A 27,129-nucleotide genomic window follows, 5' to 3' on the forward strand; every position below is an offset into this window, starting at 1 on the left:
TAATGCACAGGGTAGCTGCCCCACGGCCCTTATGCCTTTCTTGGATCCCTGCAACCATCTTGTCAAGATCTTCAGTGCATACGCCCAGGAAAAGTTATGGAGGAGCAGCTGCTGCCATAGATCTGTCATCCCCCCTTTAAACCACTGAGCCAGAATCCAAAGCCCAGAGCGAGTCTGGACGTGCAGTGACACAGAGGTGGTAGCTTCTGCCAGAGAGCAACCTAAATAGAGTTGCTAACTGCCTATCGCTTCAGCGTGAGCGCCTTTTCTGTTGGGGTGAGATCCCTTAGCCTTTCTTCAACCAAGAAGTATCCTCAAGGCAGCGGAGGATGCAGTTTAACATCATACCCAAGACTAGCATCCAAAGTAAAGGAGAAGGATTGGTTTCTGTACTGTCTGAAATCAAACATGAAGACATACTAATGTTTGAGCCACATGTATACCAATATTCTACCATCTTGGAAAGTCAAACATAGAAAGGAATTAGGAAGAAGAAATTGTTACTTCGGAGTGTCTTCATTTGGCTGTTGAATGAAGGAAGAAATTCAGCACACAAACAAAACGAGAATGTGCTGCATGAGAACATGGACACCAAGTTAGACTCTGGCTCACACAGTGGCCAAAATTCTGGAAATAACCAACACCACATCGGCAACAACCAGAAAGCAGGTGCAATAGTGATACTCGACATGAACTTTAGCATTAACTGGGGAACTGATGCATCCATGTGAGCAGTCTGATTCTTGAAAGCAACCTCAGGGTGATCATAAACAGCTAAATATTTGGATGATCATGGATGTGAAAAATGAGAGATATGGCTCAGAGTCCTTACACAGAGTCCAGGGACATTGCAAGAGGAAAAGGCAAGAGAACCATATTTGGACAGAATCACAAGATTTGTGTGGTGTTGTTAAAGTATCAGATACAAACAATTAGGAGTGCAGAATGTGATGCCAGATTTTGAACATCTGGCCCTGCATCTGATAGTTGTTTATATTTTTATTACATAAGTACTGACCCAGAAGTTTGGGATTCCAATTATTGATCATAAATCTGAAGTTCCATAAAATGGGACTGCTTATTTTTATTATTAAGGGTTTCTATAACCCTATCTCCCAACCCCCATTGTGTTTTGGATGTGAAGGAGAGGTTAGTAATATGAGAAAGACAAGGTGGATGTGGTAATATCTTTTATTGAACCAAATATTACCATGACATTGGTAATATGACATTCAAGTATCAATGTTCACATATTCTAAACATCTTTTTTTCAAAAAGTAAGTCACCCTATCATTTGTTATGGGAGATGGTGTCAGTGAGAAGAAGTGAGGGCAAGCTACCCCCAGCACTTTATATATGACCCTTGATAATACGTCTCCCTTCTCCAATGGGCAGGGTTCTAATGGTTCGTATCAGGGGAGTACTGATGGTGCATGACAGAGGAGGTGCTCTTCCATAGGAAAGTGCTGTGAACTCTCCTCCTGCCTGGGTGGGTTTCTTTGTGCTGGGAATCCCCACAGAACAGTCGGGGATTCCCTCAGCAAAGGGAAGTTCTGCCCACTGTGGGGAGAGGCTTCCATAGCCTGTGTCACTGTGTCTCAACACTCCCTTTTGCCTACTCATCTCTGTTGCTATCCTCCACCAGCTCCATGGCTCCCAAATCTTATGCTACATCAACACCACCATATCTACTACCCTGCCCCCGCCCCCAACTCCTCTCTTTCTTGACTCTTGCTGAGGCCAACAACCAACATCCATTGACCCTGCCTCTTCTATGCTCCCAGGACTACCACCCTTCATGCCCTCCCCTTTAACCACATCCAACATTAAACTGACATTTATACTTAAAACTTATTGTGTTTTATTTAGAATTTTTTGAGTTAAGTGCATTTTCCATCGACACAGATGCTAAAAACTGAGATCAACACTTTAAGAAACCTTAATAGCCACACCAAACTCAATTTACAAATCTTACCACCCAACCTTCACAATACCCAACTAGAGTCACTGACTGCTCACCTCTATAACACTCCTTTTCCATTCCAACTCCTGCACAAATACATACGCATCCAGTAAATAAGGACCAAATTCAGATGCACATTTTCAACTCTGACCTTTTAATTTCTTATAAACCAGTTAATTTAAATATAAAATTGTATAAATAAGTAAGATATATGGCTTTGACATATGGCAGAGTTGTGTTGAGAAACTGTGCAGTAAGGTTCTGGTTTCTTTATACCTAATATTATTTAATGACTAAGTGCAATAATTATGTGTTTGGTCTTTGGGAAAGGTATGTAAATTGAGACTGAATTATGGATGATACTGTTGCTTTAAATTCAAATTTCCTCGGTTTATAGCATTTTTGCTGATAGATGTTTAACTTTTAGCTAAGGTTTCTCAATGTGCATTTTTTGTATAGGAATATATACAAAACCCCACTCATTTTAATACCAGGTAATTTGGGATTTTGTGTTATGGTACAAGATATAATAAGATCTTTATTCTGTGGGTATTGCACTATACCGATATAATCTTTCACAGTAAAGGAAGGATTTTTTTAAAAAAGAAGTGTATTTATTACAAGATGGTTAGCATACATAAGTCATGTAACATACATAAAATAGTTAAAATAACCTAGTTACAAAATAAGATGTGTTGTGTACATTTTCAAATAACCTTAAAAACAGTGGGATCAGTATTTTACAAAGTACATATAAAAGTACTTCATATACACAGAAAAATACAAATGTGCAAACACCATTTTCACAGGTGGAGATTTATCAGTTGAAAATGCTAAAAAAAATCCTTCATTTCTTTAAAAAAATTCCATATGTATTAAAACAGCTGCATTTCCTATTCTGTGTGCAGTGTGAAATTGAATATTATTTAGTCAAAAAATGAAAAGTGGTTAAAAAAAGGTGACAAACTATTTAATAATTGAAATCCTATAAATGAAATCAGTTAGGTTAGTCTGATATTAACAATTATAAGCAGAATGTCTGGAAAAAAATCAGAAAATACCAAATCATATATACAAACTCTATGAAATATTAGTTGGATATTTAACATATTAACATTAAAAAAACCTCACAATGGTTTTTATCTAAAGACTCCACTCCATGTCATCACAAACTGTAGCAAATAAAACCTCTAGTAATTTTGGGCTATATATAAAAATAACCCAACAACATTCCTCAAAGATTTTAAGATGAACAAACACAATGTTACTAAATGTCAAAATCTAAAACAGTCTTCCAATTTATGTGCAAAAATGTTTTTAAAGTATCAAATCACATCAAACCAAATTATGTACACATTTAGTATTTGTAAAGGTTATCTAGCTAGCATTGTTCTGCTATAAATAACTTACCTCTGTCCCGCAAAATGTCTGCATTTCAACTATTTCAGTGCAAGTGTTTGCTTTATTGTTTAGTGCATTTATCATTGTGTTTGTTATTTTTTATTTTACAGTGAGCAGAACAGAACATAAATAAACATATACAACTTTTCATACTCAGATTTTTCTCCTATAAATGTCTTAATTTGTGACCAGTTTCTTCTTGTTATTATCAGCCAGTTTTCTTTCCATTATCCTATTATAATGGGCAAATAGAATACCCAAAAAGCATATTCTTTAGCTAAACAGTGGGAACTTGAAATGCCATACATTAACAGTAAAATTGCAGAAGCATGTTTTAGAGCAAGAGGTTAGAGAGCAGCTAGTAGATTTGAGAAGAAACCTTTTTTTGAAAATTAAGGTTTTGATTTTTGGTCTTTAAAAATATTAATTGACATTTGCCAATCTGCTATGCATGTCACTGAATTCACAAACCTAAACTTTTCTTAGAAACTGTAGAAATGTTCTTCCAGATACACAACTAGCTTGAAAATTTGGACCATTTTGTTTAAATATTAAAACTCGGTGAAAACAGAACACTATTTGAGGAAAAATGTCCACAATTCTAGCTAGACAGTTTTTCTGATGCAACTCTGATTAGAAAAACAGTATTAGATGGTAGCATATTTCAGTGTGTAGAGCAGGCTCATTTAGCTAGGAATCATATTGAAAAGAGTTATATTTCAGGCTAAACAGATTACTAATTTGAAAAGTTCTCCTAGCAAGAGAAAAGGAGTACTTATAGTGGTTATAATACTTAAACAGAGAAGATGCTTCAGCATATACTGAGTATTTATGACTGAAATGAAAGGAAGGTTGCTTGTTCTGTAATAGCATTTCAAAATGTATCTTCTTGCAACATGAAGTGCTGAAAGCATTTCTTTTCTGCAGTTGGCAGTGGAATGGTATTCTCTGTTATGCATCTGAAATACTGCTCTGGATCCTGTCCATCCATTGCTGTGCACTCTGTGCATCTTGGGCACAGAAATTATACATACGTTTACTTGTCTTCAGCTGCAAAATGAAAATAAAAGTGTATAAGATAGAAAAATAAACTTAGAAGATACAGCTCAGGAACTTGCAAACTTTCTTTTAAGCTTTGATATCTGAAGCGTTTCATTTTGCTTGAATATACTAATGTTCAGAATTTTCACTTTGGGTTGAGAATGTGGATCACTGGTTAGTTGTGCAACTTCCCTTGATAGTTAGTTAACTTGAAATCTCTCAAGTGACCATCCAGCAGGAATGGCTGTGATAGGAAGAACATAACAAAGGAAGAAAAATCTCTAATGAAGGCCAGCAAAGAATAAGTATACTTACATCAAAAAATGCTTTTTCACTAGCATGCTTTGGTGCGCCAATTGTTGGAGATGCAGGAATCACTGTTTCGACTTCTGCAAGATCAATGTGTCCCTTGCAGCTTGTGTCCTCACCAGAATCATAATACCTCAGCTAGAACACAAAAGGGAAAACCAACCAACCAAATGCAATATATAAACCAATACACAGACAAATGCACTATTTGGGGCCAGATCCTTTGTGCTCGTCCTTTCTGTACCTGGCACAGCTTCTGGGGTTTTGAGAGTGAACAAAAAGTTCTTTTAAGCCTCCTTTGTGTGCCCTCACTGTGGGGCACTGGATGTTGGGCTGGTTTTGAGGAGCCACTTGCAAAAGCCTGAGATCTGCTATAAACTGAACAAACTGCTTATGACTACAAATGGACAGTGTAACAGCTGGCATCACCAGGCAGTAGGCATGTCCAAGCGACAGCTTGTATTGGGAATTTTGGAATTAGCAAAGGAGTTCCTACAGTAGCAATATCCCATCTTGTGATTGTCCAAACTGCGGGAATCCTCATGTGGCCAGACTTGCTGCCTTTATGGCAGCTTTGCACTATGGGACAAGTGTGAAGCTGCCCCAGGGAACGACTCTGATGTGAGGATTCAGCCTATCCTGACACAATACTCCCCTGTCCATTGCTTGGAAACTAACGAACATGTTTTGCACCAAAGAGTTAACAAAAGTTTTTATTTCCTGTATTTTAAATGGAAAGCGATCAGCAAAAACTCAGGTATAATTTAGGTAATTACAGATTACATATAAAACTGACATTTTCCTATACTATACTTAGTGGTTTAATGCAGCTTTTCTACAAAGACACTGTGGTTTCAATGATAACCACTCCACTAAATTACTTTCAGTATTCAAACAATTCCACAAAAGAAAATCTGGTATTTGCATATTAAAAACAACAATCCACCCTTGCACACTGGATGCAAGAAGTAAAGACAAACCCTTTCTTAAAGGAAAGGGAAAATGGAGTCCTTCCAAATCAGATTTACTTCCTTCTGTTGCCCGCCCGATATTGCTTAGGGTTGGTCTACACTGGGGGAGGGGTGGGGAATCGATCTAAGATACGCAACTTCAGCTACCAGCTACGAGAATAGCGTAGATGAAGTCGACGTATCTTAGATCGATTTACCTCGGGTCCTCACGGTGCGGGATCGACGGCCGCGGCTCCCCCATCGACTCCGCTTCCGCCTCTCGCTCTGGTGGAGTTCCGGAGTCGACGGGGAGCGCGTTCGGGGATCGATTACTATCCGGCGGGTAATGAAGACGTACCCTTATATGTCTCCCTTTCATGAACAATGTTCCCTAGGAGATTTGGCTATAGAAACAATTAAAATATTAAAGAGGAACACCTTGAACATACTGGGAGAAAGTATGTCTTCTTGTGCATGGAGGGACACCAGTTTTAATCACAATTAGTTAACATTTTTAAAGATGACTACCCTTGTCCACACTCAGGAGAAAATAATGTTTAACATTGTGTTAAGTAAAACCTGTTAACTAACATTTTCTATCACAATTTTCTTCTATGGACAAGGCCCTACTGGCTATTTAAAAGCTAGTCCTTAGTTATGCACCCCTGAGGCAATTTATGTAAATAAGGTCTATTTGCATTAGTAAAGGCTTGTGTGATAATGACCAACATTCTTTAAAGTTCATTAGGCCGTAAGTGCCATCACTGAATTGGGTGTGCATTGCAAGCAGGGTTCAATGTCTAAAGCAGTAAACAGATTTTCTGTGCTTTCCTCCTGTGCACTAATTTGTTAGTATATACATGAATGGTCATGCTACTCAATGTACTGAAACCAGTAAAGACAGACTTCACTAAGACAGACCAAAGGTTTTCCATACACGTCTGTCTGAAATGGCTGTTATACCAAGAACTGGAATTTCAGGGGACTTTAGAAATAAACTTTGTGGGTGAAATCTTGGCTTCACTGAAATCGATGACAAAACTCCTATTAACTTCAGTGGGGCCAGGATTTCACTTTTGGTTCTCATGATCTGAAGATATTTAGGCAAAAAAATTCCAGTGAAGTTATATCATATGTGGGTCGTTGCATTATAAACATTGATAATAGGTTAATGGACCTTTGTATTATGGCAATCCAGATTGATAAATCTACAATGTATACTGGACTCCAATTTATCTGCATAGGATAGGCTTCATGAAAATAAATATGAAAGGAAAGTGCTCCAAGAATGAATGAACGAGTCAAAAAAATGCATGCTTGGAATGTATAATAACTACTACAGTTTGGACAGGGATGATTGAATTAATTTTGTTCCCAACTAGGGTGACCAGGTGACAGGTGTCCAGTTTTCGACCGGAACACCCAATCAAAAAGGGACTCTGGCGGCTCTGTTAAAAGTCTGGTTGGCAGTGCTGCGGAGCTAAGGCAGGCTAGTCCCTACCTGTCCTAGGGCACCGCTGGTGCCCTGGAAGCGGCCAGCAGGTCCGACTCCTAGGCCGGGGGGGGGGGTACGGGGCTCCAAACTCCCATTGGCAGAGCTGGGGGGGCAGTGCCTGCAGGTGAGAGCAGCGCGTGCTGCTGAGCCTCATGCCCTGCCCTCCCTAGGAGCCAGACTTGCTGACTGCTTCTGGGGCACATCACAGAGCCAGGACAGGCAGGCAGCCTGCCTTAGTCCCGCTGCACTGCTGACTGGGAGCCACCCGAGGTAAGCCCACGCAGCAACCCCGAGCCCCACCCCCGTGCCCCAGCCCTCCCAAACCTGGAGCCCCCTCCTGCATCCCAAACCCCTCATCCCCGGCCCCTCCCCAGAGCCAGCACCTCCAGTCCAGAGCCCTAACTCCTCCCACACCCCAACGCCCTGCCTCAACCCGCAGCTCCCTCCCACATTCCGAATCCCTCAGCCTTGATGAACTCTCAGGGTTCCTTCCAGCCCTACATTTCTATTATTTTATGATTTCTTGTACTATTGTACTAATCAAACTATTTCTATATGCTTATTGAGTAAAACTGTAATAAGTTATTCACATAAAAATCCAGTTTGCTAAAAATGTTTTACCTGGTGTTTTGTCACATCCAGTACAAACCAGCGAGGTTTCCAACCTTTTAACAAAGCTCCTCTTTTGTAAAGTGTACCTTCAAAAGACCTTGAACAGAAGGAGCATATGTATATCACCAAAAAGGTTTACTACGTACATGTTGATTTAATAGCCTCAATACCATGGCACATAAGGCATATATTGGTCTTTAACTATTTAGGAACCGCTTTCACTACAGAATTAAAAATCAACTTTAAACACTTAGAAGATATATCACTTGGGGCTGTGGAGCCATTGATCAGCACCATAATTTCCCACTGTGTCCAGGCACTGAAGCAGACTTAAAGATACTATGGCTGCCTCATTTCAAATGCTTTGTTTTGTTTTTGTGTATTAACAGTAAGATTATTCTGACTGTGCGCATTATAGGCTAAAGTTTCTTAATGGCCAAATGCTAAATTATTCAATAATTGTCTAGATAGTACAGTGGTCTAATGCACTACCATAGCACCTCTGGACAACTGGTTTCAAATCCTGGATTAAGGCACAAATAAAAATGAATTTGATGATATTGTCCTATCTCCCATTTACCCATGTGACTAAACTGTCACCCAATTTGATATGAGGAGAAGTGTCCGCACTCAAGGAAGGCCCAGGTCAGGACTGAGATAGCAGACCTAAGGGGGAAGTTTGTGTGATATCTTCTCCCTTCATCCCTGATTCTCAGCAGCACTATTAACTCCTCATTTGTACGAACACCTAATTCACCCAAAATATTTTTTAAGATAGAAGAACAAAAAAAGCAACTAAGTAGAATTAAAAACTTTGGAAGAAACAGTAAAAAGGCAGCAAAGAGTTCCATGTCTAGGAAGATTCTACTTTTTTACTTCTAGGGCAGATATATGCACCATTACACTACTTTCATCATTATTCTATCACCTGTTTGACTCCCTGGAGTATGACACACAGCAGTGATGCATTCTTGTAAATCACTTCCCTCCTGAAAATGAGGTTTCAGTAATACCCAGCAATTAGTCAGTTTACCTATTCTCATCATTCTTTGATGTGAACTGATTGTATAGTGTGGTTGCTCGTCTGTCCACTCCATTAGAGGGAGAGATGCTGGCACTTTGTTCTTCACCCAGACCACTGTCAGGTAAATGCAGCAAAGACCTCTTCTGATAGGAATGTGGATTAGTAGACATTATCACTGATGAGCCAGAAGGATGTCTTCGTGGCTAAAAAGGAAGATAAATGACAAAGTTTGAGTGAGAGGCTTAGCTAAGTTTAGAACTAAGAAATTTTCTAAAATGTGACTACCTGCTGAATTAAGTAGCAGAACTGCCAAAATTAATACATTATAAATAGTATTACAGCAAAACAAACAAAAAGCCCCAGCCACAAAACTGACACCTCCCTCCACATAATCCATAATGTAAAGTTTTAATAGCAGAGAACTGTAGTTCATCTCATCAGAAAGACTTCTGCATTTTTACTAAATATAATAGAGAACATTTATTTATACATCCATATTGTGAAATATTAAAAAAACAAACTATCCATATAAAATAAATTAGCAAATTACATTTTCCAATTCCATCGCCTTTTAAAAAAATTGTGCTAATTAGGAAAAGTTGGTCATGAGCTTCCCAGTCATTAATCCAAGTGAGTGAGAATCTATTGTTTATTCCTTCCATCATTGTCCACAGTGGTAACTCAAAAATGGTCAGAACAGTTCAGAGGCTGATGTTTAAATTTTAATTGCATAGTATTAGTTGGACTGCAAGTTTTAACACAGCAAATTGTGTTGATTATTGCATCATTTTAGAAATATAACTTAGTTTTACATAAATCTACATTTAAAGGTCATTGTACCCTGATATAATAGATCCTTCAGTTTTATTTGGTGTGTTTTGACTAATTCTTAGATGGCAGCACTAGCAGCAGCTAGACAGCTGAGTACTTGAAAAATGAAGATTTGCTCAAACATTTGTTTTTATTTCTGGGATTCCTGGTAAGGATAAAAATGACCACAATAGGTATGGAGCTTTTTTGTTACTGAATTTTTTGACCTCACATAAACCACACATTAGAGATGACTCTGAATATAATTTAAAATAAAGAACTTGCTCTCAGAGATTTGGCTTTCTAAAAGAACTAAGTGTTTTTGCTGAATCTCCAAGTAAATATTTTAAGAGATAAGAAAATTACTTACACATAATTTTGCTTCTCTGATCTGACAGGATTCTCTAGTTTGTGTTTTAGCTTCTTTGAGCAAGACTGGCAGAATGCCAGAAACTCTTAAAGAACGGACTCCCCTGAGGGCAGTAATAGTAGCAGAGTAGAGCGCTAGCTAGGCCCCCTACTGGATGTTTTGTTCTGTCCCCTGAAGGATATAAATATTCCAGTCTGAGTATCTGTGTGTGATGTCAAATAGAGGGCCTGGCATGTGCTCTGTTCTGTTCCAGCTGCCCTCAGGGAAAAATACTTTGGGAGCAGTGGGAGATCCACTAGTCTTGCACCAAAGATCTAAGAATCAAAACTGAGAATCTGGTGGATGGTATCTTTACAGAGAAAGATTTTGTAGTGTTATGCTAACGTGATATGCTAAACATTATCTAAAGAAAGAACCTGATTTTCAGATTCTGTTATGCTCTTGAACAGCAGATACGCAACATGAAATATAAGCAGTGATTGAAAGTAACAGTAGGTCTATAGTAAATGAAATTTTGTATGGTGGATAAAATGCTTAACTATCTACAATTTATATTTATATTCAATATTCCCACCCAAATATTCAACATTTCCATCTAAAATATATTTGCCACTGCTTGACCTGGCTTTTATTATTTGCTAAACCCTAAAAATATGCTCAGGAATGTATAATACACAGAGGATCAGTTCCTCACCTTGTGTAAATAACCAGTTGTTGTAAAAGATTAGGCCCAGAGTATTGAAGGCCTGATTATAAAGTGTGGATCCAAAATTGAATTTTCACATCTGAATGATCCCATTGACGTCCATTGAACTACTCCCATAAGCAAAGTTACTCACATGTGTAAATGGTTTGCAGGATCAGGCCCCAGGAAGCTTTATAAATATCTAATTTTATACCACTGTGTATTATTAAAATGCTTATCTTGCTCTATATTTATCAATCTACTTCAAGATACAAAAGAAGTAAATGTCATAGGAATACATATTTTTCCACATGCAGCAATGCAAAGCCAGTAGCATAGTTTAGAACAATACATTCTGTTTTTTAGAAAGCAATACTTTATTCCAACAAATACAGTGATTTTGTCACTCTCCCAGATAGCCTATATAGCTGAGATTGAATTATTATTAGACTCCTAGACTAACAGACCATCATACCAAAACAGACCATCATGAACATCTAGTCTGACTACACATTGCAGGCCACAGAACATTGCCCACCCACTCCTGTAATAGATTAGACCCAGAACTTCTCGTTGAGTTACTGAAGTCCTTAAATCATGATTAGAAGACTTCAAGTTACAGAGAATCCACCATTTACTCTAATTTAAACCTGCAAGTGACCCATGCCCCATTCTGCAGAGGAAGACGAAAAACCTCCAAGGTCTCTGCCAATCTGACCTGGGGGAAAATTCCTTCCCGATGTCAAATATGGTGGTCAATTGGACCCTGAGCATGTCAGGTGGTCAATTGGACCCTTCCACCACTTACATTGTCTTGTCTTGTGTCATCTTTAAGATTTACGGTGACCCTTTCCCACAAGAGCTGCCACCTTTCTGGGCTCTGATTTAATTTATTCTCCAGTCTTTCGATTTCCTGAAATCAATAAAAAAGTGTTTTCCTGAGGATATACATTTCAGGCTGCTTGCATCTTGAACACACAAATTCCATTTCCACTTGCCATATAAGAAATATGATAATGATAAGGATTGGATATATTTTATAAAACTATTTAAAAAGAGCAAATCCAATGCTGTGACATTAGCATTAAACATTGCCAACATTTACATAACATGGTTTATAAGAAGTGATATCCAAGTGTATTAAAAGGGGGAACCGAAACAAAGACTTATTTGATTTAGATTCCAAACTGTAATAACATGTTTTTGTTGTGAAATTTGGGAATAACACCTTTCTTGGTAGCTTCCAGTTAGGAGCCCCCTCCTGCACCCTGCACCCCTCATTCCTAGCCCCACCTCAGAGCCTGCACCCCAGCCAAAGCCCTCACCCCCCTGCTCCAGCCTGTTGAAAGTGAGTGAGGGTGGGGGAGAGCGAGCGACAAAGGGAGGGAGATGGAGCTATTGGGGGGCAGGGCCTTGGGACAGGGCAAGGGGTGGGGCAGGGGTGTTCGGTTTTGTGTGATTAGAAAGTTGGCAACCCTATTATTACTTCTGCTTGTTCTACTTTTTGTATTGTCTTCCTTATCAGTGCTGGGCTGGGGAAAGACAGAGAACAGTTTGGGCCATTTGCCCAAGGGGCTTGGCAATCTGTTGGTTATAATTTAAAACTTTTTGTTTAGAGCCCAATTCTGAGGGGTCTTCTATGTTGTTGGAGGCAACCTTCTGGGAGCCAAAAGGAAGGGATGAGGCCTACTACACATAGTTGCTAAACACCATTTTTTAGCTGCCTCCAGATTCTATAAAGAGGAGACCCACTCAGAAGCTGGGACTAATGGACATGCTATGAGCTAGGCATAGAGATCTGGACACCTTATACTTCATTTGCTTTAAACTATATGGTGAACAGGGACAAGAACAGGGGGGTAATGTACTGCTGCAATCCAGAAAGAATCCAGAGTTTGCCCCAAATGAGATAACATTCCTTGCAAAATATGAGGTTACAATTTTGAAAACTCTGGGAAAAGATAGCTAGAAAATCTATTATACAAGTTATTTTTTTATTTAAAAAGGAAAGTGAAAAAATGTATTAAGGCCTTGCTTTTAAGGAATAAAAAGTAAGCTATACCTAAATTGCCTCATTATTGGCTGCAGTTCACAATGTAAAAAAGGTAAGTATTAAAACCTATTTACAGAATTGAATTCATCCAGAACAGCATAACCTTTTGTAAGACGTTTGACTGACTTTCTGACCCCATATCTCTTTGGAGATTAAACCAATTATTTTTTACCTAATATTTACTTTTACAGCACATCTATAAGGCAATGACTTGAATGGCTATGAATCTGATAAGTGTAATAAACTGCAGTGTTCTGTCTTTGTTAGCATCTATACTTACATTTAAGAGGCTCGTGATTGCATCAGGTTGCACTTTGCTAACATCATCATAGCATGGCCACACTATTTTCCTCCTACTTTGGGGAAATGAACCATCCATTTGGTCAACTTCCTCTGAAGTGTTGCATTTTGCAGTAACCATGGTCCAATCATAGGAAGGACCTGTGGCCAAGGTCTCTTCCATATAGTAATCCCACGTTTTCAGGCTGGACATATTTACACTTGGTTTTAATGCCTGTTTGAAACAAAGCCCAATAAATTAGTGTCACATGGAAATTTTCAGTTTCAACACAAATCCAATATTTTACATTTTGCAGACTATCCTCCTGAATTTAATGTAGCACTGCAACTGGTGTGTGTTGATCTGGAATTACAATTTTCAGTGCATGACTGTGGGATACAACTCCATAAAAGATGTCAGATCAAGGAAAATAAATAGTTACCTCACAGTAACTGTACTTCTTCAAAATATGTTGTCCATATATAAGCCACTGGTGGTGTTCATATGCCCCATACTCTTGAGTTCTGATTCTTTTGGCCAGCAGTGTCCATTGTGGCCAGGCCTGCACTCCAAGTGTTTTAGTGCCTCCCACCTGAGGGCATAAAGGGTGTGGCAACCCAAATGTCCCTCAGTTCCTTCGCCAAAACACAATTAAGGCCTGGTCTACACTACGACTTTAATTCGGATTTAGCTGCGTTAATCCGAATTAATCCTTAACCCGTCCACACAACGGAGCCAGTTACTTCGAATTAAAGGGCGCTTAAAATCGATTTCTGTACTCCACCCCGACGAGCGGAGTAGCACCAAAATCGATTTTGTAAATTCGAATTAGGGGTAGTGTGGCCGCACACCACCAAATTAATGTGGTTAAAATTAATGGGGTAGTGTGGCCGCACACCACCGAATTAATGTGGTTAAAAACCGAATTAATGTGCTTAGTGTGGCCGCGCACAATTGAATTTATACAATCTGTTTCCCAAATTCGAATTATCTAAATTCGAATTAATCTCGTAGTGTAGACGTACCCTTAGATATTATAGTGTAGTGGCAGAAAAGGAGGGCTGGTTGTATATATGTGGACAACTCGTATCAAAGAACCACAGTTACTGTAAGATAAATAACCATTTCTTCTTCTCTGAGTGCTTGTCCACATATATATTTTACTATTGGTGACTAGCAAGCAGTGACCTAGATCACAGGAGGTGGATGCTAGGAGTCTTACCTAAACAATGATTGTCAGACAACCCTACTAAAATGGACATCTAGAGGGCTGACAATCATTGTTGTCAGGTAGCTGAAATGGACATCAGATATCGATGCTTCTACTGTGGGTAATGCTGCATTACTTGAGCTCTTGTGGAGTGGGTCCTAAGTTGGCTATTTCATAGCACAATATATTTAGAAATGTCTCTGCATTGAGACTGCCTGACCTGTCATCATAAACTACAAATAATCTGGGGGATACCCTAAATGGCTTAGTCCTAGTCATGTAGAAGGACAATTCAGCAAGAATTTTGGTTTAGGTCTCAAGGTGACTCCATTTTTATGAAAAACTGTATGAAGGTCTGGACATGAGATCTGACAGCTCCCCTATCCTTCTAGCAAATATTATTGCAACTTAAAAAGGGATATACCCGCATAAGGCCATTCAGGAATCTAGCTACTGTAGGGTGTGAAAATGTCAAATATCTCTGTGTTGGAGGGTGGACTGCTGAGATGGCTGCTAAATGGATCCTCAGGGAGATCAGAGATAGTTCAGAGCTCTTTAAGGGCAGAAGGTAATTTAGTATGTCAGGTATCTGGGTGTTCAGTGGAGACAACTGGTATTGTTGAGCCCAGAAAGTGAATCTCTTTCCTTGACTGAGCAGGTAAGCCTCACAGAGTCATTTCTACTGCGGATAAGATTGTTTTGTATCTCAGTTGAATAGGTTTGCCCTACTTATGTTAACCAGCCAGTATTCATGCCATGCAATGCAAGAAAGAGGGATCTGGATGGAAACTCTGTCCTCAGCCTGGCATACCACATCTGGGGGCAGAGGCAACTGACTTGGAAGTTGAATGAAGAGATTCATTAGGTCTGAGAACTGGAACTGCCTTTGCCATGCTCGTGTTATTATGATGATCATCCTGGCTAAGTCTTGCCTGAAGTTCCTGAGAACTCTTAGGATCAATGGAATTGGCGGATAAACATATATGAGGCCTGAGAATCAGTGGATCAGGAATGAGTTGGACAGATATCCTTGACTTTGCCCTCCTCTGGACAAGAACTTGTGGCACTTTTTCTTTCATTGGTGGCAAAGAGGCCTATGGTTGGATGACCCTACTTGATCAATATGTCTTGGATAACAGTATCCTTTACTGACCACTCATGGTCACTGGCAACTGTCTGCTGAGGTGATCCATCAGCATATTTTGCAACCCTGGTAGGTGTAAAGCTATTGGAGTAATCTTGTAATTCCATGGATTTGCTGTTTCTTGACATAGAGCAAGTCTACATTATCGCTTAAGTTGATCTAACTTACATTGCTCAGAGGTGTGAAAAAGATACTCCCCTCTCCCCCGAAGTGATGCAAGTTTCGTGTTGTCCATGCCTGTGCTGTATCAGCAGGAGACTCTCCCGCCAACATAGCTTCCCCTTCTCGCCGAGGTGGAATAATTATCTCGACAGAAGAGCTCTCTCCCGTCAGCATAGCGCGTCTTCACCAGATGCACTACAGCGGCGCAGCTGCATTGGTACAGCTGCGCGAATGTAGCACTGTAGTGTAGACTTGCCCATAGAGTGGTGGATCTTGCACCTCTTGTTTGTTTATGTAATACACTGGTATGGCTTCATCTGTCATGATCTGAATTGTTAGACACTTCAGAACAGAGAGGAAAACTGTGCATGCTAAACAAACCTTAGTCCTCAAATGTTTATGTGAAGCTGGGTTTTTTGAGGAGTCGATAGATTGAAAGTTGTCTAAATGGGCTTCCCTTCCCACCAGTGGAGATATCTGCCACCAGAGTATTTGATGGCAATGAGGGACCTATTACAGGAGTCCTGGCAGGACCTGCATTCTCATATCCAAGTGATGTTTGTTGGGCTGATGTACCAACTTTAACCATCCTTACCTGCAACGTAGGTGTAGTCTGGCATGCTGAGTTACATATGTGCAGGAGGCCATGAGCCCTAGGAGTCAGACAAATTCTTAGATATCTTGTGTTGAGCTAGCAGGTGGTTGGCCAGATCTCCTATGGCTTGGAATCCTTCGAGTGGCAGATAGGTCATTGCTGTTGTGGAGTCCACAACTGCCCCTATTAATGCTATCATTTCAATAGGAACCAATACGGACATCTCTTTGCTTTCTTTTAGTCCTAAAGAGGCAAAAAGGTGCAGAGTTTGCTGTATGGAGTCAGTCATCTGTTCTTGAGACTTCCTGCAAATGAGCAAGTCCTCTAAGTATGGATGAACCCAGACTCTGTTTCCTGAGATAAGCTGTCACTACTACTAGGAATGTTGGCCCAGATTTCTAAAGGTATTTAGGCATTGCAATATCTGTCTGACTTAGAAACCTAAGTTTCATTTTCAAAAAAAGTTTCACTTAGGACCCTAAGTCTCATTGATGTTCAATGACATTTAGGCTCCTAAGTCACTTAGGCATTGGAACACTGAGCAGACCAATGCCTAAATACTTTTTAAAATCTGAGCTTTCGTGAATATGGCTGGCCACAGGTGCTGGCTTCCTCCTTGCCCCGGGGGTGCTCAACCCCTGCTCCACTCCAGGCCCTGCCCCCAACTCCACTCCTTCACCCAGCCCCCCACCCCCACTCTGCCTCTTCCTGCCCCTGCCTCGCCTCTTCCTTCCCAATTCCGCCCCCTCCCCCGAGCACACCCTGTCCCCGCTCCTCCCCCCAAGCACCTTTTGCCTGGCGTGGAACAGCTGAGCGTGGTGGGCGGGAGGCGCTGGGAGGGAGGAGGAGGAGTTGATCGGCGGGGCCGCCGGCAGGTGGGAAGTGCTGAGGAGGAGGAGGTGGGAGCGGGCTACCGGTGGGTGCAGGCCTGGAGCACCCACGGAATCAGTGCCTATGCCGCTGCCACTCTCCATAGGGTGAATGATAGGACCCTGTATTGGTAGTAGGAATTGCTTATCTGAAAACTAAGATATTTTCTGTAGGTAGGATGAATTACTATATGAAAATAAGCATCCTGGAAGTTGAGAGCTGAATACCAGTCAGGTGGATCTAAGGTGGAAATTATCGAGGCCAGGGTTACCATCCTGAACTTGAGCTTGTGAATGAAGGTGTTCAGTTGTCTCAAGTCCAATAAGGTGCCATCCACTCTTCTTCTCAAGAATTAGAAAGTAATGGGAATAAACCCCGTTATCCTCTGTATTCTGGAAGCACTATTTCCACTGTTCTGAGATTTGGGGTGTTTTTACACTGGAGCTGAAGGCATAATGGCCAGCTAAGGAAGATATATCTATGGTAACTGTGCCAAGCTAGCACTCTAAAATAGCAATGTAGCTGTGGCTGCATGAGCAGTGTGATGGGCTAGCTACCCCAAGTACAATTCTGTCTGAAACTCTAAGTAGGTACTTGGATCGGTTGGCTTGTCCTGCTGCCTGTGCAACCATGGCTACACTACTATTTTTAGAATGCTACCTTGATCAGAGATAGCACAGGTATATATACCTGAGCTCGAAATTATATCTCCAGCACCAGGGTCGACATATCCTCAGAAGTGACTGCACCTCCAGATGTAGCATGCTGTCATGAGATGGGTTCCTGAAAAGTGATGGGGAAAATAGGTGGTGTGTGGGGAGTGTCTGGAATTGGATCGAGTAGTCCACCTCTATGATTTCCATGACGCAACAGTCTGTAATGATGTTCCAGACCCCACAAAAATAAAACAAATGGAGGGGATATAAGCGGGAAATCCAAGAGAACTGTACACTGCCCCCCCAACCAAGGAGCCAAATCTGCTGCTTTGATGATGACCAGGGCTGGTGAGAAGATGTGGTAGTAAAGGCACATGATTTCCTCTTCTTACATTTCTGTTGCTTCCTGGATGGTTCAGGCTGTCGATAACGAGTACAGTATTGGCTGCCTTTGATGCGGTTGAGGCTTAAAGAACTCTCTCTTTGGTGCATGAGTATAGACTCTTAGGAACTGCAGCATCACTTGAGAGTCCTTTCACAGAGCATACAAGCCTCATTAATCTTTATATTAAAAAGTTTGCATCCTTCAAATGGAAGATCCTCAATTGTAACTTGTACCTCTCATTTGTAGCCTTGATGATAAATAATATTTTCAGCCAAATAAACTGAATTTCTTGTATCTGTCTTGAGGTGTAAATTTTTGCTGACTCTGTGTTTTTCATTAGCCATTGCAACAACCAGAGATCCTGTTGTAGGACGTATGTAAAATTGCTCAAAGCCTTAGGAAGGCACTTAGCAGCAATGATTTATTGTTTTTGATGTTGGTGACAAAGAAGCAGGCATCTGTCAGAGTAACTGCCTGTTCTAAGAGCCTCTCATTCATGGGCATTACAAGACATCCAGGCCACAGAGGTGTGTGGGATGCCCTTGGAGTTTGCGTGATGTCTTCCGGATAACTACCACTGGAATCTCCAGTGTATCAACCAGCCTACAGAGCAAGTCATGGAATGCTTTGAAGTTGTCTGGGAGTGAGGTAGATGTGGCTACCATAGCCTCCGCCAGATACAACAACGAGATAGGTGCTTGTATGGGGGGGGGTCCTCTGCCAGCAAGTCCCCATCAGAGCTCTGACCAGTCTGTCCAGTCAGCAGCACTGTAGTCATGGTTGGCTGTAGTGCCCCTTTGTGAGGTGGGGGAGAAGGTGATCTAGCCCTGGACTAGGTTGCATCCCTCTTAGAGTTCTGTGTCTGGGACATTAATAATGAGTCCTAGACTCCCTCTCTGAAGCGTATGGATCTGAATAGCAAGACCCCAGGTACTGAACTGGTAATGCCTCCTGCTATTCTCAGAGCCTGGGAAAGAGAAGAAGTGCTTCTTTTGCAGGGTTGCAACAGTGCCAGATGGAATGCTGGGAGCATCACCAGACTGCACTCTGATTCGTTCTGCTGATGTGCTCAGTACCAGAATGGGGATGGCAGCTGGTTGTGGAGGAAGTACCTTCTGTACTAATAATAATGGTGAGTCCAATAATGAGGAAACCATAAGGTCCCTTGGAACTGAGTATGCTGGAGCCAGGGGTAAGTGTATGGACAGTGTTGGTACTGGGGCTATTGGCACTGGGGCCCTCAGGGACAAAGGGTTGGTAATGGGTAATTTTTGAAGTACTGAGGAACCTGGTCTTGACACACAGTGATGGGTGCCAAGGAACCCTCACTGGGCCTTTTTCCAAGAAAATTTGAGGGGATTTCTGGTTTCTCATGGAAGGATCTGATAACGGAGACCTGGATCATTTTCCTTTGTGGGCTTGGTGCTCTTTTCTCCCCTTATCCTCTTAGGTTTTACCAGCTAACAAATTGTGAAGTAGCTGTCTGTTTACAATACAATGGGTAGATTGCACAGTGTGTGAGATCCTCCGATACTGCACATTCCAACTTGTAGCCACAGGTGGTGAGAAGGAACAAGCACTCACAGAAGAAACGATTACTTACCTTACAATAACTACGGTTCTTTGAGATGTGTTGTCCATATGTATTCCATGATCTGCCCTTCCCACTATTGTGGAATCTTTTAACACTTGCATTTTTTACTGGTGAAGGATCTGAGGGACAGTTAGGGTCACCTTGCCCTTTATGTCCTCAGGTGGGAGGCACAAGGATACTCAGGGCAAAGGTGCAGCTCCAATGGATGCTGCTGGCCAAAAGAATCTGAAATTGAGTGCATGGGACACATGCACATCAACAGTGGAATACACATGGGGAAGAATGAGCCATTCTTATCTGTCCATCTTTTAAGCTAACAAGATAATAAAACGGAGGCACACTGTATGTACGTACGTACATACTTACATACGTACAATTCCTTTATGTCTCAGTTGGAACCCTGATACCCTCTCCCATTCCCCCTATTTTAAAAGCAACCCGCAGTCCAGGTTCTGCATCATGACGACGATTCATTTAGCTGAACAGGGGAAAATCTCCCTTTGCCAACACTAACTGATCAGAGGTGCTAATTTTATAACGATAGAACACATGTAGTGACAATGAAACAGATATGATTCCCCAATTGAAATATTTATACATGTTTTGTTGATCAAAGATTAGACTAGTTTATAAATAGCATTAAATGTGGAAAGCAATGCATCAATATTATTAATCTGTATGCTGCCATGCATACCTTTAATATTTTACTCAATGTTTTAATTTAAAATGGACAAGTATTGTTCATGACACAGTACTTTATACTTAGAAAATAATTCTAACTAGAAGAGATATGGGTCATGGTACATGATAAATATTGACACTATAAAATTATTCAAGATACAGCTAAATGTGATCAATATATGATCCTATCCGGCAATATGACATGAAATGCAATGCAATGTATCAGGATCTTATGAAACGTGTCTCACTACCAATGTAACTTATATTTACTTTTAACTTGTTTCCTCATAATTTTTATTTAGATTTACTTTTTATGGTCATGTGCAAATGTTAAGACTGCTCCTGTAATCATTACTCACATAATTAATCTTATGTCATGCACCTAAGTAGTCTTCTTTATGTCAGTGGGACACACGTGGATGAGTAAATGTTCTAGGACTTTCCCCTTTACAATTTACCAATATGAGTCTTAAATAATTTGCATGACTAGTGATATAAACTAGTGAGAAATTGCAATGATCTATTAATATTTCTTAACATTTCTTCAGCAGGGTTACTTAGCATAATAAATGTCTGAAACTGGTCTAGACCAATTCAACAAGTGGCAAACTGCTTAGAGAATCATTCAGAATAACAAACAACAAAGAAGTTTCTATATCATACCTCTGTTTCAACAGGTGCATATAGGTAATTGAAGAAAATGGGGCTCCTTTTGTGCATTTTTTCAATACATTCCCAAATACAGATTCCCTTTTTGGCATGCCTGTCTCCTTTATCTTCAAACAATGTCCCTATAGGAAAAAAAGGTAAAAGAAGGATTTATAGTGACATGTAACAAATGGTAAAGCATAATCAGAAGGATTTTGTTTTATGACATTTATCAAGGAATGAAAACATTGCAAAAATGCCCAATACTTAAGAGGTCTGAACTGATGAAAATAACATTAAAGAATTTTATGTGGTGCAGTATAATTGCCATTCTTGCTGCCTGAACACCAACTTGATATGAAAATAAACATTCTATAATGCGACATTTGCATTCTTATTCTGAAGCCTACTGCAGTACTTGAGGTGTTGTTAATGAGAAGGTTTGTTCTAAATTTACTTTTTGTTTTTGCACTTTAGCTGACACTTAGTGTACTATATATACACATTAAAAATGTTATAATTATTCAATAACTTGTGATACATTGTTGTTCTATTGTGAAATATCACCACCTGAAATGTGGACTGGGAAGTACAAGTCTGAGAGCAGAGACTTGGGGTGAAATCCAGGCTCCACTGAAGTCAACGGTAGTTTTGTCATTGACTTCACTGAAGCCACTATTTCCTTCTTGGCGTGGTGATATTTGAAAGCATCACCACCCTGTTGGGAGTCTCATAAACTAGTGTCATTTTATCATAGTTAAAAAACATACAAATCAGTATTTTGTGCAGAAATAGAATGGTTGCTCAGTGCCTGGATTAATTTCATGGTCGTTTGGACTTTTACAGAACGCATTAAATTGACTGCTTGCCATGAAAAACCTGATTTCTCTGTGAAAACTGTTCATTTCAGAGTTTGCACTACCCCTTTGCTTCTTGCATATGCTCAGAGACAAGCCTGAGAAAGGTGGATGTGACTGAGTGATCAGTCTGACAGAGGTAGGGCTGAGAATGCAGAAGGGAGGTGGGGCCTTAGATGAAGCAAGTTAGCCTGCAAGAGATAGAGGAAGAAAGTAAAAGAAAAACACAGGCGTTCACGAGGAAGGGGAAAAAGGCTCTCCTTTATGGAAATGCCATACAATCTCATGAATCCCAGGACCTCTTTTCTGTAATTAAAAAATAAATACAATAAAAAACAAAAGTTCTTTAGAGAGCAGGCAGATGGAAGGGGAAATTGTATTAAGTGAGTGGACTGGAAAGTGAAGCAAGGTTCTGGCAATTATAACTATTCTTTCCATTTCTCTTACCCTTTTATTCTTTCCCTTTTAGCATGGTTCAGGAACTATTCATTCACCAAATATAACTGCCAATGACTCTGTACGCAGAATTAATTCCAGTACACCTCAGGCACTTATATCGCACATGGTAAGTTTTTCTATGTTTCTAGTTGGTTGCAATGTAATCATTAGCACCATCTCACAATGGCAAGACTCCTGTGAACTAAATATTAATTAAAGGCAAAAGTGTAAAATAATAAAGAAATGAAAAAAATGAATGAGCATCAACCACATTCTTCTACACATACCATGTTCTAGTCTTTCATAGTCTGAATCCAGAAGAAATGTTTTAAATCTATTTGAAACGTAGTGGAAAGCTAAGAACTTCAAGAAATATTGATTGAATTCAAACTCTGTTGGATACTGGTTGTGAATCTACAAAATATAAATAGAAGGGAAAAAAGACATTGACTACAGTAAAACAAGAATGTTTAAAGGACAGTAAGGTAAAATATAATGACAAAGTAATAACCCTGTGAATGCTGATAACAAATATGTACTTAAAGCCCACTGTCTTACCTACCCTCCTTATGGATCCATTTATGCAGGTTCTTTTCCTAGTATTTTTATTTAAGACATTTTGCAGCTGAGTTAAACCATAGAATGTCTGCTCCATCAAAATGCTAGACTATAGATAGTGTGATCCTAATTTTCAATTTAAAAGCACAGAAGTTTTTCTGCATAAACAGTATAGCTATCTTTGGCTGCTTTAACAGACACCACTTTCACAAAAGCTATTTCATATTAGGCTTAGTCTCCATTTTCCAAAGTATTTGCAAAGTTTGATATATTTCCCCCTAACATCAAATTTGGTTCATCTGCAATGAGCATCTAGTATCCCACATCTAGCTATACTCATGTTAGGCCAAAGTTAACTTGCGTAAATGGGACATTGCTTTATATTGGAATGATAGCTAAGTAAGTAACGATGGTTCAAGCAGACCTGAAGAAGAGCCTGTGTAGCTTGAAAGCTTGTCTCTTTCACCAACAGAAGTAAGTCCAATAGGAGATATTAACTTAAGAGACAAGTTGGATGAGTTAAATAAATAAGTCTTCAAAATATTGAAAGTTACAAGGACATTGTCAAAGTATGTTTCATAATTTTGAAAATAATCCCTTTTTCATCCTATACTGTTTATGATCACTGTGAATCTAAGCTGGAGATTTTCTTTAATTATATTTTCCTCTATATCACATATAGTTTGTTATTTAGACTTGCCTATGAGGGCTAATACACTAACAATTTACAAAGAATTATATGGGCTTTTCAAATAGACAAGGGTCCATCAGTCTGGAAAGAGTCTTTAACTTCCACGTGCCAAAATCCTGAGTTTCTCCAGATTTTCCTTTACTTTTATCTTCCCCATTTCCAAGCCAGTTATCCTTCTGGCTGATAACTGGATGATACTCCCTCTGAAATATCACTCTTTAAATAATCTAAAAGAATCACTGCTCAGTGACATCAGATGCTCACATTCAGAAGTTGAATGCATTTCCTATACAACCGTGATGCCCTGCAGATAGGAGTGAAAGATAGTATCAGGAATCAAACTCCAGCTTCTTGAATGATAGTGGAGAAGACTACCAGCTAGACTTGCTGCACCAGCAATATTTTCAAATGAAAAAAAAAAAAATCACATTTGCCTCTTCATGTTTCCTTATAATCTGGCAGTAAATAGCTCAAGCTAAGCAATGGGAATTTCTGTGCTCAGCACCTCTCGAGTTCAGGTGCTCTTGTTGTTGGGGAACTACAGTCTAGAAAAGGAATTTTGACTATCAAAAGTTTCTACTAAAATATTAACTGTTTTAAAACTTTGTATTCTGGAACCAGATCATTTCCTAATATTGTCCTGGAGACTTGGAGTTTAGAATGCATAACCATCTGAAAACAAGATTATTCATCTAGTACTAATCTACAGGGAATGTTCTGCTTTGTAGAGCTAACAGGACCCCCAAAAGTAGTGTAACTGGTTATAAATCTATTGGTAAACATATATATATAAGGGCTGTCAATTAATCGCAGTTAACACGCAATTAACTCAAATTTTTTTTCATTAATCGCAGTTTTAATCGCACTGTTCAACAATAGAATACCAATTGAAATGTATTATATATTTTTTGGATTTTTTCTACATTTTCAAACATATTGATTTCAATTACAACACAGAATACAAAGTATACAATGCTCACTTTATATTATTATTTTTATTACAAATATTTGCACTGTAAAAATGATAAACAAAAGAAATAGTATTTTTCAGTTCAATTCATACAATACTGTTATGCAATCTCTTTATTGTGAAAGTGCAACCTACAAATGTAGATTTTTTTTGTTACATAAGTGCATTCAAAAATAAAACAATGTAAAACTTTAGAGCCTACAAGTGTCCTAGTTCTTGTTCAGCGAATCACTAAGAGAAACAAGTTTGTTTACATTTACGGGAGATAATACTCCTGGCTTCTTATTTACAATGTCACCTGAAAGTGAGAACAGGCGTTTGCATGGCACTTTTGTAGCCAGCATTGCAAGGTATTTATGTGCCAGATATGCTAAACATTCATATGCCCCTTTATGCTTTGGCCACCATTCCAGACGACATGTTTCCATGTTGATGATGCTCGTTAGAAAAATATTGTGTTAATTAAATTTGTGACTGAACTCCTTGGGGGAGAATAGTATGTCTCCTGCTCTGTTTTACCTGCTTTCTGCCATATATTTCATGTTATAGCAGTCTCGGATTATGACCTAGCACATGTTGTTCGTTTTAAGAACACCTTTCACTGCAGATTTGACAAAACGCGAAGAAGATACCAATGTGAGATTTCTAAAGATAGTTACAGCACTCAACCCAAGGTTTAAGAATCTGAAGTGTCTTCCAAAATCTGAGAGGGATGAGGTATGGAGCATGCTTTCAGAAGTCTTAAAAGAACAACACTCTGATGTGGAAACTACAGAACCCGAACCGCCAGAAAAGAAAATCAATCGTCTGCTGGTGGCATCTGACTCAGATGATGAAAATGAACATGCGTCGGTCTGCACTGCTTTGGATCGTTATCGAGCACAACCCACCTGTTACACCTTGACACCTCAATATTCACCACTGTCATGTAATTAGGATATGTCTTATATAAAGTATGCCTTGTGAGGTGCCATTCTAAAAGTCTTGATCTGCTAGACAGTAATATCTCGTTGGATTGTATGTGCTATCGTTGTGTGTGAAGTTATGAAGTTTGGCTATATATGTGCTGCTGAAACATGTCCGGAGGTTGTAAACACCCATAAGTAGCCTTTCAGGTATGACAGTAAAAAGGCCAAACAATGTTAATGGCTTATTGAGGAAATGCACACAAGCACAAGGATTACCCCAGGAACTGTGTACAATAGAAACACCTGAGATATAGCACTACACAATGGGAACTGTTTGATCCAGGTCACAGCAAAAGAGCTTTCCAGAAGGCAGGGAGAAGATATAAAAGGGGGGAAACGACATTATGAGGGGACCTCACTCTCTCTAAAGCAACACACCTGGAAACACCTGAGGAGGAAACAAAGACTGAACTGTGGGAAGTGATGGTCCAAGGCTAGAAGAATTTTTAGCCTGTGTATGAAAACCTGGGAAAGCCAAGGCAACTTGTGCCTTAAGAATCTGCCACCCCGTTTATCACTCAGGTTGAGAATTTGCTAATTTATATCTTACCTATCTAGTGTGTTAAGCTCAGTTTGCATTTTTTATTTATCAGCAATCTGCTTTGATCTGTTTGCTATCCCTTATAATCACTTAAAATTTACCTTTTGTAGTTAATAAACTTATTTCTTGTTTATAACATAACCCAGCTTGTGCAATTCATATCTGGGGGGGAGGGGAGGGGAGAAGCTATGCATCTCTCTCTCCACATTGAGGGAGAGGGAGAATTTTTATGAGCTTGCGCTGTGCAGATCTTTCTTTACCGCACAAGACAGTATTATTTAGGGTTTATCTCCCAAAGGGGGTGTGCACGTGAGTGCTGGGTGAGTCCTCTCACACAGAGCTGACTTCAGTCTGTGTCTGTAGCTGGGTGTGGCCCTACCTGTGTGTATGTGCTGCAAGAAGCCGGGGAGCCTAATTCAGCAAAACAGGGAGAGGGAATCCAGGCTGGTGGAGCAGCAGAGGCTTAGTGAAACCCCAGTACATCAGGTGGCATCCCGGACGGGGAGGTCCAACCTGTCACACAATCATCGGAATGGACACATGTCCTCTGGAATTATGGTTGAAGCATGAAGGGGCATATGAATCTTTAGCGTATCTGGCACGTAAATATTTTGCAACGCCAGCTACAACAGTGCCATGTGAACACCTGTTCTCATTTTCAGGTGACATTGTAAACAAGAAGCGGGCAGCATTATCTCCTGCAAATGTCAACAAACTTGTTTGTCTGAACGATTGACTGAACAAGAAATAGGACTGAGAGGACTTGTAGGCTCTAAAATTTTACATTGTTTTATTTTTGAATGCAGTTTTTTTGTATATAATTCTACATTTGTAAGTTCAACTTTCATGATAAAGAGATTGCACTACAGTACTTGTATGAGGTGAATTGAAAAATACTATTTCTTTTTGTTTTTTATAGCACAAATATTTGTAATCAAAAATAAATATAAAGTGAGCACTGTACACTTTGTGCTCTGTGTTGTAAGTGAAATAAATATATTTGAAAATTTCGAAAACATCCACAATATTTAAATAAATGGTATTCTATTATTGTTTAACAGCGCAATTAATCACGCAATTAATCTTTTTAATAACGATTAATTTTTTTAATCGCTGACAGCCCTAATATATTTTTATATATATTTTTTATATGTATATAAAAAAATTG

General features: G+C 39.6%; 1 protein-coding gene across 1 annotated transcript in view; it reads right to left on the reverse strand.

The window, feature by feature from the left end:
* Nucleotides 1–2,583: 2,583 nt before the first annotated feature.
* SBF2 (SET binding factor 2) overlaps nt 2,584–27,129 on the reverse strand; it is a 580,351-nt gene continuing 555,805 nt past the window's right edge. Inside the window, exons 34-41 of the mRNA XM_024196200.2 lie at nt 22,521–22,647; nt 20,954–21,081; nt 12,994–13,227; nt 11,469–11,573; nt 8,805–8,998; nt 7,781–7,868; nt 4,721–4,852; nt 2,584–4,414 (exon numbers count right to left, since the gene is read on the reverse strand). Of these exons, the coding sequence (XP_024051968.1) occupies nt 4,316–4,414; nt 4,721–4,852; nt 7,781–7,868; nt 8,805–8,998; nt 11,469–11,573; nt 12,994–13,227; nt 20,954–21,081; nt 22,521–22,647 (1,107 nt within the window). The 3' untranslated portion in view covers nt 2,584–4,315. The remainder of the gene's footprint in view (nt 4,415–4,720; nt 4,853–7,780; nt 7,869–8,804; nt 8,999–11,468; nt 11,574–12,993; nt 13,228–20,953; nt 21,082–22,520; nt 22,648–27,129) is intronic.

This window comes from Terrapene carolina, unplaced genomic scaffold, assembly GCF_002925995.2.
Source record: "Terrapene carolina triunguis isolate 2854851 unplaced genomic scaffold, T_m_triunguis-2.0 Scaffold96, whole genome shotgun sequence".
Taxonomy (NCBI): Eukaryota; Metazoa; Chordata; order Testudines; family Emydidae; genus Terrapene; species Terrapene triunguis.